Below are 11,175 nucleotides of genomic sequence, written 5' to 3' on the forward strand. Positions count from 1 at the left end.
TATCTGGAGGGGGAAAAGGCTAACTTTATTTGTTTGCAGAAAATAAAGCACGAAGTCTCCAGGTTCGGCATGGTCCAAAACATCCCACCTCTGCTACTTGACTGGTGGAAATACCTTGCCCCTTGCGACAAGAATCATGTGAGAAGAGTACTTGGTGACTTGACATCTTTGCTTAATATCCAACCGAATAGAGCTTTTATTGAGGCTGATACCATGTTCTGGGATGAGAAAAGAGCGGTCTTCCTATTTGGCGACATAGAAATGACTCCTCTCTTAGAAGAAATAGGAGGTTTTGCTAAGCTGCCATGGGATAGTCCGGGTTTACTAGTACCAAAGTATCGCACACCTCGCGGTTTTCTAAAGATGTTGGGCCTTAAGAAAAATGAAGAATTGCTTTGCTTAAAGAAATCCTACATCCTTTTCGGTTTCTTTATGGGCGTTATGGGAATAGTAAGTCGTACTGTCTTAATCATGAGGAACTTGCCATTACCTCCTTAGGTTGGACGCACCGCCAAGTTTATGTATTCATTATTTGCTTCTTGGGTTTGTTGATATTTCCAATGAAAAGGGGAAGGATTCACACTCGTTTAGCTATAGTTGCAAGAACTTTAATAGAAGGCATCGATAGGCAAACCTATACCATCATCCCTATGATCCTAGCTGAATTGTATTGCGCTCTAGACCGGTGCAAGCAGGGGTTTGGACATTTTGAATGTTGTAATCTATTACTGCAAGTCTGGATATTGGAGCACTTTCAGAGGGGAAAATATTGCCTAGGTTCGCACAACCCGGAAGTATTGTAAGTTGGGTACATTTCTTCAGCACTCTGATAGGCGAGAAGGTACATTGGATGTTTGAGTGGTTTCCTAGCAGTGAGTTCATCATCAGGTCGAGAGATACTACTCATTTCGTATTGATCGGGTTGCGTGGCATTTATCCTTATGCTCCTATAAGGGTAATGAGACAAGCAGGAAGAAAACATTCCATACCTCGGGTTTCCAACATGGTCCAGTACAAGGCAGATTTCAAAGGGGACATCATTCCTTTCAAGTTCGAGGCGCAACATATGTGGAACCAGAAGGTCATTGTGGAAAGAGAGACTATCGAGCCAGACAGGTACTATGCTGGTCATGTGTATTTCTATCCATCATGGTTGGTAGATGATATAGTGGGAGGCGTCAAGCCAGGGGTCAATTTGGAAAATAGGATTATTGATAATGCTGCTGAGGCACATGTCAAGTATAGAAGGCTTCGCAAAAGGGTTTTTGAGTCTGAAGCTAGACATCTGGAACAACATAAAGTGGACATGGAGGCGATTAATGAATGGAAGGAAATCGCCACTAAGTCCACCGAGAGATTGTAATATCTAGAACAAGGATTGATGGAGCTTGACGGAAAGATGAGAAAGAGGCTTGCGGATTGTCAAAACACGGATGGTAGTGAAGGAGGGCATCTAGCAAAGGCTTATTTATTATTGGATATGTGCGACTTGGGGAACTTGATTGATGGAGTCAAAAGAGCTAAGCACGAAGAACGTCCTTCAGGGATCAAGTTGACTAGCAAATAATGTCTTTTATTGTTTTCTAGCTTAGTTTAGATTTCAATTGTAATAAGTCTAAATGCCATTAGTAGCTTTATTATTATTGTCGATTTAGTGAAGGGTTGGCTCATTTTCACATTAATGAACTGACGCTTAGGCCTACCTCGGGGACAACGAGGTCCCCAAATCAGGACGCGAATTATTACATGATTTTGCAAAAACATGTTTAATATTGCAAGCACTCTTTAAATACCCCTTACTAACTTGGGTACCTTTATCTTTTTCTTTCTTTTTTGATTATTCCCACTCCCCAAGGTTGGTTTGTGCATACTGACATCATCAGTATATCACACTAGATCCAAAGGTCCTCCACCTCCTCATCCACTCAGTGATCCTAAAGGCAAATGCAAAGGGAAAGGGAAAATGGATGATTTGAGTGGTATCAGGAAGGACAATGCCACCCTGGCAGAAAATGTTGAAACTTCGGATGATCGAAGTACTCCGGCACAGAATGAACTAGTCTTACGTCTAGAACAAAAAATCCTGGAGCTACAAGGAGAACTTGAGCAGGTCCGAAACTTGGCAAACCTTTCTCTCATCCTCAATGTCCCTGATATTAACCAGCAAAATCCAACTACCCAAAACCAAGCACCACCACAAAACACACAAAACACACAAAACCAAAATTTACCGCCAAATCCTCCTGCAGCACACCAGTACCCCACGCCTCCTCAAAACCTTAACCCTCCACCAGCACTTACTCCTCAACAACACCACTACTATCCAACTCTATACCCACAAACTACCACTTATCACACTCCCCAAAATGCACTGCAACCAACTCTTGATCCGCAAAACTCAACCAATGACCACCCTTATGCCCAGATTCCTAGAGTTCATCAAAGTAATTCCATATACATGGAAACCTTACCCCACACTCCGCAACAAACCCATACATACTTGAATTAATCGAGAAAGACCTGCTCATTAAGAACATGGCAGAACAACTCAAGAAGCTCACTGGCAGAGTTCAGAGTTTCAAAGGTGGTAAAGGAATTGAAGATTTAAACTATGAGGACATGTGCATTCAGCTAGATGTGGAACTGCCAGAGGGTTGCAAACCTCCCAAGTTCGAAATGTTCGATGGAACTGGTGATCCGAAAGTGCATCTGAGGACATATTATGACAAACTTGTAGGAGTGGGCAAAGATGAACAAATCCGTATGAAACTGTTCATGCGAAACCTCACCGGAGATGTGTTGTCTTGGTATATCAGTCAGAACCCGAAGAAGTGGGTTAATTGGGTAAGCATGGCGTCAAATTTCATGGACAGATTCAGGTTCAACGCAGAGAACGCACCAGACATTTTCTACATTCAAAACCTCAAGAAGAAACCAGCAGAAACCTTTCACGAATATGCTACTCGGTGGAGATCTGAAGCCGCAAAAGTAAGGCCCGCACTTGAAGAAGAACAAATGATTAAGTGCTTCGTCAGTGCGGGCCTTACAAATTCGTCAGGCCCGCGTTATTGGTCTATGAAAGGCTTATGATTATTGAAAATCACAAATTCTCTGACATCATCAAGCTGGGAGAAAGAATAGAAGAAGGGATTAAGAGTGGGATGGTGACGAATTTCGAGGCACTGTAGGCCACGAATAAAGCATTGCAATCGGGAGATATTTCGAAGAAGAAAGAAGTGGGAGCCATAATGGTGGCCCAGGGTCCTAAGTCTCCTCTCACATACCAAACACCTCCACCTACATACCAAACGCCAACACCCATATACCAACCTTCACCCCCCAGATACCGATAACCTGCTACCACCTACCACGCCTATAACACTCAACCCGTATACTACCACTCGCCACCACCCGCCCTCCAAAACTACTAAAAACCATGACCAAACTTTGACCGCAGACCACCTAGACAATATACCCCAATCTCTGAGCCCATAGACCAATTATATGAGAGATTGAAGGCTGCTGGTTATGTTACTCCCATCCGTGCCGTTTCTATGGAGAATTCCTCTTAGTGGATTAACCCGAATAAGAAATTTGCCTATTATTCAGGCATGAATGGTCATACAATTGATGAGTGCCGTATACTGAAAGATAAGATTCAGACACTGATCGACAATAAGGTCATACATGCAAAGGAAGTTGTACCAAATGTTCGTAACAATCCTCTCCCGGATCACAGAGGTGAGGGAGTTAATGTGATAGAGAACGACAAGAAATGGGATCCGGAGCGATCAATCAGACTCATTCGGGAGGGGGATGATCCTAAAATATCTACGGTCACCCTTACACCGTTATGGTACAAACCCAAGCACCGTTTGAAGTCGAGGTAACTACACCCTTCACTGTGATGGTAGCCCCCACGCCATCTTAGAAATATGATTCTATCCCATGGGATTATGTTGCGGAAGCAAGGAGAAAAGGAAAAGCAAAAATAGAGGAAACAGGTGCGGCGCAAGGCATGACTAGAACTGGCAGAGTCTATACACCTGAACACCTGGGAGAAACAAGCAAAGAAGCTGCATCTAAGCCTCCTGTTGTTGAGACTGGCCCTGATGACCTTTGGAGAAAAGTACAAGCAAGAGAATACTCTGTCGTCGATCATCTGAACAAAACTTCCGCTCAGATATCTATCTTGTCATTGCTGCAAAACTCCGAGACATAGAGGAATGCCTTGATGAAAGTGCTGAGTGAAGCTTATGTACCCACCAACATCACTAGTGGGGAGATGGCTAACATGGTCGGGCAGGTACTGGAAAGCCACAAAATCACCTTTCACGAGGATGAATTACCACCAGAAGGACTAAGTCATAACAGGGCACTACACATCACAGTGCAATTTGAGGATAAGTTCATCGCTAGGGTCTTGATAGATGGGGGTTCAAGTCTCAATATATGCCCACTGACTATTCTAAAGAGTTGGGTAAAGGCCTGCATGAGATATGGATGGGAAGTATGAATGTAAAGGCATTTGATGGATCCCAAAGAGCCACAATAGGAGAAATCAACCTCAACCTACAAATGGGCACGACCTAGTTTGATGTTGAGTTCCGAGTGCTTGATATATCTGCTACCTATAATATATTGTTTGGACAACCCTGGATACACGCAGCTGGGGCAGTGTCTTCTATTCTGCATCAGGCTGTGAAGTTTGAATGGAATCATCAAGAAGTGATTATCCACGGGGATGGAAGCAAAACCATCTACACCAATCAGACCGTTCTAGTCATCGAGAATATGAAGAAGATGGGTAGAGAAACGTACCATTGCATTGAGCGAGTCAACGCAATTGAAAAGGATCAATGGAGGAGTAACAAGATAGAAAGCATATTAATATGGACAGGATATGAACCTGGCAAGGGTCTCAGAAAAAACCTCCAAGGGGATCACCAAACCCGTACAACCGCAGCGTCATTGCACAAATTTTGGGCTCGGATATGAATATACTTGGCAAGAGTACCAGGATTGGTGGCTGCCATGGAGTGGTCTTTATTATTTGCTGGAACAACCAGTACCACCTCTGCGCCAGATATTTCATCAAGGTGACATAATGTGGGGATCTGAGGAAGATGAAGTCTTAGCTAGCATGAGAAAACTATTTCTAGATGAAGAAGATATGGATTGTAGTGCGATAGTTGAGGAGGAGGATGAGGAGGAGGACCTTACCATTTAGACCCTGGAGAAAGGAGATGTTCTTCAAAACTGGATTGCTGCACCATCCCGGGCCCGTCGAGTTCCTGGGTAGCTTGGCAAATTAACATCAATTATTTTTAAGCATTTGAGACATTTTCAGTATTTTGCTTTGAAATAATTGCTTGAGTCATCGAGCCACATTTGCTAACGTTTTAAGTATTTCAATTAATGCATTGCTACTTTTCGTATTTACTATTATTCTCTATATTTTCTCTTTTTATAACATTATTATTACCTATCCCGATAAACCTGTGACTGTGACATATAATGAGACAACGCAACATAAGGATAGTGATTCAGAAGACCTGGAGGATGATACGATACCTGAAGAAATCGTCATAGAAGTGGAAAATTTTGAAAACAAGCCAAAGTCCAATTTGGACGAAACTGAAGCAGTTAACTTAGGGGATTCCAAACTGGTCAAGAAAACACTCATAAGCATTCATCTATCACCGTTAGAGAAAGAAGAGTACATCAGATTCCTAAAAGAATATGAAAATATCTTTGCATGGTCCTACGACGATATGACGAGTTTGAGCACATCCATAGTAGCTCACAAGTTACCCACTAATCCTACATGTCCACCGGTAAAGCAGAAGCTCAGAAAATTCAACCCGGATATGAGTTTGAAGATAAAAGAGGAGGTCACCAAGCAGATCAAAGCCAAGGTTCTTAGAGTGATCGAGTACCCGACTTGGTTGGCCAACATTGTGCCAGTTCCGAAGAAAGATGGGAAAGTTAGAGTATGTGTTGACTACCGAGATCTAAACAGAGCAAGTCCCAAAGATGATTTCCCATTGCATAATATACACATATTGATTGACAACTGTGCCAAACATGAACTCCAATCTTTTGTAGATTGCTTCGCGGGGTTCCATCAGATCTGGATGGATGAGGAGGATTATGAAAAGACAACCTTCATCATGCCATGGGGAATATATTGTTATAAAATGATGCCATTTGGTCTGAAGATCGTCGGAGCCACCTATATGAGAGCCACGATAACTATTTTCCACGACATGATACACAAAGAGATAGAAGTGTACGTGGATGACGTTATCATCAAATCCAAAAGGAGTACGGATCACATAGAGGATATGAGGAAATTCTTCAATTGGCTTCGAAGGTATAATCTGAAACTGAATCCTGAAAAGTGTGCTTTCGTAGTCCCTGCGGGAAAATTGTTAGGATTCATCATCAGTCGTAGAGGAATTGAGTTAGACCCATCAAAAGTCAAATCAATCCAAGACTTGCCACCTCTAAAGAATAAGAAAGATGTGATGAGCTTTTTAGGGCGTCTTAATTACATCAGTCGCTTCATAGCACAATTAACAGTGATATGTGAGCCAATCTTTAAAATGCTGAGGAAAGATGCTGTAATAAGTTGGACTGAAGAATGCCAGAAAGCTTTCGACAAAATCAAGGAGTACTTATCCAAATCACCCGTTCTAGTACCAGAGCCAGGAAGACCATTGCTTCTTTATTTGTCTGCATTGGATAGAGCTTGCGGTTGTGTTTTGGGACAACATGATGAAACTGGAAGAAAGGAGCAGGCTATATACTATCTGAGCAAGAAATTCACACCCTACGAAACCAGGTACTCTTTGCTGGAATGCACCTGTTGTGCTTTGACATGGATAGCTCAGAAGTTGAGGCATTATTTCTGTGTATACACTACATATCTCATATCGAGGATGGATCCACTGAAATATATCTTTCAGAAGCCTATGCCTATAGGTAAGTTAGCGATGTGGTAAATATTGCTAAGCAAGTTTGACATCGTCTATGTAACTCAGAAGGCGGTCAAAGGACAAGCATTGACAGATCATATGGCAGAAAATCCCGTAGACGGAGAATACGAACCATTGAAAATGTATTTTTCCGACGAGGAGGTGTCGTTTGTGGGAGAAGATATCACTGAAGCATATGATGGTTGGATAATGTTCTTCGACGGAGCAGCAAACTTCAAAGGAGTAGGTATCTGAGATATTTTGTTATCAGAAACCGGCCAACGCTATCCGGTATCTGCAAAACTCAGGTTTCCAACAATATGGCAGAATATGAGGCTTGCATCTTGGGATTCAGGTTGGCCATTGACATGAATGTTCAGGAACTATTGGTAATTGGAGATTCCGATCTGTTGATGCATTTGGTTTTAGGAGAATGGGCTACAAAGAATACAAAAATATTGCCATATTTGCACTTTGTACAAGAGCTGATCAAAAGGTTCACAAAGATAGAATTCAAACATGTTCCGAGAATTCAAAATGAGTTCGCAGATGCATTGGACACTCTATCTTCTATGATACAACACCCAGACAAGAACTTCAACTATCCTGTCCCACTAGGAATTCATAAACAGCCAGCTTATTGTGCTCATGTTGAAGAAGAGAGCGATGGAAATCCGTGGTTCCACGACATCAAGGAATATTTGACAAAAGGAGAATATCCAGAGCACTCTACCCATACTCAGAAGCGCGCGCTTCGAAGATTAGCCAATCATTGCTTTCAAAGCGGAGGAATTCTGTATATAAGAACTCCTGACTTGGGGTTACTACGGTGTGTCGATGCCAAGGAAGCATCCAGATTGCTCGAGGAAATACATGCCGGAACTTGCGGACCGTACATGAATGTCTTCGTCTTAGCCAAGAAAATAATAAGAGTAGGGTATTTCTGGATGACTACGGAAACAGACTGTATCAAGTATGTTCCGAAATGTCACCAACGCCAGATACATACTGATATGATATGAGTGCTACCCAATGAACTCAATGCAACAAGTGCACCCTTGTCTTTCTCTGCTTGGGGCATGGATGTCATAGGTCCAATCGAACCCACTGCTTCAAATAGGCATAGGTTCATTATAGTGGCCATAGACTATTTCACAAAATAGGTCGAAGTCGCATCTTACAAAGTTGTAACTAAGAAGGTCATCGCATATTTTGTTCGGGATTGCATTGTTTGTCGGTTCGGAGTGCCAGAGTCAATCATCACCGACAATTCCGCCAATCTCAACAGTGATCTAATGAAGGCCATGTGTGAAAATTTCAAGATCAAGCATAAGAATTCCACAGCATACAAGCCGCAAATGAACGGAGCTGTAGAAGCCGCCAACAACAACATCAAGAAGATACTAAGGAAAATGGTAGATAATTACAAATAATGGCATGAGAAGCTGCCATTTTCTCTGCTCGGGTATCGTACCATGGTTGGCACATCAACTGGGGCAACTCCCTACCTATTGGTTTACAGTACTGAAGCGGTTATTCCTGTCAAGGTAGAAATCCCTCCTTTAAGAATTATACAAGAGGTTGAGCTCAGCAATGCAGAATGGGTAAAGATCTGCTACGAACAACTAGCTCTCATTGATAGTAAAAGAATGAATGCAGTGTGTCACAGTCAACTCTATCAGAACAGGATGGCGAGAGCCTTCAACAAAAGGGTCAGATCGAGGTAATTTACACCGGGGCAATTGGTGCTAAAATGAATCTTCCCACATCAAGATACAGCCAAGGGGAAGTTTTCATCCAATTGGCAGGGTCCCTATATGGTTCATTGAGTACTGACAGGAGGAGCACTTATACTTGCAGAAATGGACCGAGAGATTTGGCCAAAATCTATCAACTCAGACGCAGTCAAAAGAAACTATGTTTAGGATTGTTCGCACTTCTTCACTTGATGTAACTGAACTAACGCTTGACCCTGATTCCCGTTTAAGAGGGGATACATAGGCAGCTATGTGGGTTCGGTCACATCTTAATAAAATTTTCATTTTCCCATGGTCAGAAACTAGGGGCAAGATCGCAAGTTCAGTCGACTTCATCGTGTATGGAACAACCAAAAAGTATTGTCAGAAGTATGCATTTAAACTGGGGCAGAACTTTGAGGAGGACCCTCAAAATTCTAAAAAAAAATGAACAAGGAGGTTGCAATGTCTCTAAATGTGCCACAGTCACCGGCTCATCTAAATTATTTGATCTTACATACTACAATACATTTCAAGCAATTATATTTTTGCAAATAATTTGTCAAATGCATACATATTTTTTGAAAACTTTGTTTCTATAATAGCCGGATGCTACCCAAGGTAATTCAAACAGGACTGCAAGACAAGAGTAAAGGCAAAGCAAGGAGTCAAGAGCACGAACCAACCTTTTCCCTGCAAAACTCATAATTTTTCTTTGAATGCAGGTACAATGAACACAACAGGAATTTCGCAAATATATACACACAACAAAATCACCATCTTCATAATGACAAGGTTGCCAAACGCAACACATCAAGCTAAGAAATACTTCACCCTCTCACAGCTATCCTTTGTTTTTCTCGCATAAGGCTAAGCATTTTCTTTCCTTGCATGAGACTAAGCATTGTCTCCTCTTCTTGCATGAGGCTAAGCATTGCCTCCATAATTGCATAAGGCTAAGCATTTCCTGCATGAGACTAAGCATTGTCTCCTTTCCTTGCATGAGGCTAAGCATTGCCTCCGAAATTGCATAAGGCTAAGCACTGCCTTTCTTTGCATGAGACTAAGCATTGTCTCCCTTTCTTGCATGAGGCTAGGCATTGCCTTTGTAATTGTATAAGGCTAAGCACTGCCTTTTGTTTTTGTATGAGACTAAGCCTTGTCTCCCTTCCTTTGCATGAGACTAAGCACTGACTCCACTTCTTGCGTGAGGCTAAGGCTAAGCACTGCCTTTCCTTGCATGAGACTAAGCACTGTCTCCCTTCTTTGCATAAGGCTAAGTATTGTCTCTCTTCCTGGCATAAGGCTAAGCACTGCCTTTCCTTGCATAAGGCTAAGCCATGCCTTTCCCCGCACGAGACTAAGGGTTGTCTCTGTTTCCTGCATAAGGCTAAGCATTGCCTTTCTTTGCATAGGACTAAATATTGTCTCCACTACACTGAATAAGGCTAAGCATTGCCTTTCCTTGCGTGAGACTAAGCGCTCTCACCATCCTCTGCATAAGGCTAAGCACTGCTTTTTTTTTTTGCATGAGACTAAGCATTGTCTCCCTTCTTCACATCGGGCTAAGCACCGCCCTCATCTCATATAACACTAAGCCTTGTCTTGTCTCGTCCTCGCATATAACCAAGCATCACTTGTTTCTTTTATCAAACAATCGATACTGCCATATCCTTGCATTTCATTGGGTAAAACATCGCAATTTTGTCCAAAGGTGTCATAGTCCGAAGGCATCATCCTCATAGCTGAAAGACATCATTCCATGGCCTGAGGATCTCTCGAAACTACGCATCATTATTCAAAGGTGTCATAGTCCAGAGGCACCATCCTCATAGCCCGAGGATACCATTTCATAGCCTGCGAATCCCTTATCATACGCTTCATGGCCCAGGATGTCATGGTCTAAGGATATCATCCTCATTGTCCAAAGACAACCTTCATGGTCCAAAGGGAATGTCATGACCCTAAATCCATTAAAGGTTGTGATGGCGCCGGACACCGCTGTCAGGCAAGCCAAAAATAAATACTTAATTTGGTTTTCATTTTAATATTTTTGAAGTCATATTTTCCTTCAATTAAATAGTAAAAGATGGAATTCACAGTGTAAATAATAATATTCTTAACAATTTCAATAGAGAACAACCATAATCACCCTAAAACCCGGTGCCACAAGTGCATGAGAATCAACTAGGAATATAAAATAAAATACAACATCTATCCGGAATACAAATTTGGACAGGAGAAATATAAATACTCTGAAGGACACTATCGCCTGTGGGTCGTAATATGGAATACAGCTCACGTAAGTCCCCGCATGCATACGCGCCTCTGCTCTCACAAGGCCACTAGTCACATATGTACCTGCACAAAAATATGCAGCAAGTGTAGTATGAGTACATAATCGACGTGTACCCAGTAAGTATCTAGACTAACCCCGGAGGAGTAGTGACTAGGGGTCG

The 11,175-nt window shown here is 42.2% G+C and overlaps 1 protein-coding gene across 1 annotated transcript; it reads left to right on the forward strand.

Moving 5' to 3' along the window:
- The first annotated feature begins 7,300 nt into the window (after positions 1–7,300).
- On the forward strand, positions 7,301–8,981 carry LOC138898120 (uncharacterized). Its single transcript, XM_070184157.1, has 3 exons — positions 7,301–7,953; positions 8,640–8,703; positions 8,820–8,981. Exons 1-3 carry the CDS (start codon positions 7,301–7,303, stop codon positions 8,979–8,981), a joined length of 879 nt encoding a protein of 292 aa, XP_070040258.1.
- The last annotated feature ends 2,194 nt before the right edge of the window (positions 8,982–11,175 follow it).

The sequence above is a fragment of the Nicotiana tomentosiformis genome, chromosome 8 (genome assembly GCF_000390325.3).
Source record: "Nicotiana tomentosiformis chromosome 8, ASM39032v3, whole genome shotgun sequence".
Classification (NCBI taxonomy): domain Eukaryota; kingdom Viridiplantae; phylum Streptophyta; class Magnoliopsida; order Solanales; family Solanaceae; genus Nicotiana; species Nicotiana tomentosiformis.

Excerpts from the sequence above, each read along its gene's own strand:
- LOC138898120 (XM_070184157.1), top strand. The coding sequence starts at position 7,301 with ATGGCAGAATATGAGGCTTGCATCTTGGGATTCAGGTTGGCCATTGAC. Across the intron at positions 7,954-8,639 it reads ACGGAAACAGACTGTATCAA|TGTGTCACAGTCAACTCTAT; the intron begins GTATGTTCCGAA and ends GAATGAATGCAG. Across the intron at positions 8,704-8,819 it reads AACAAAAGGGTCAGATCGAG|GAGGAGCACTTATACTTGCA; the intron begins GTAATTTACACC and ends GAGTACTGACAG.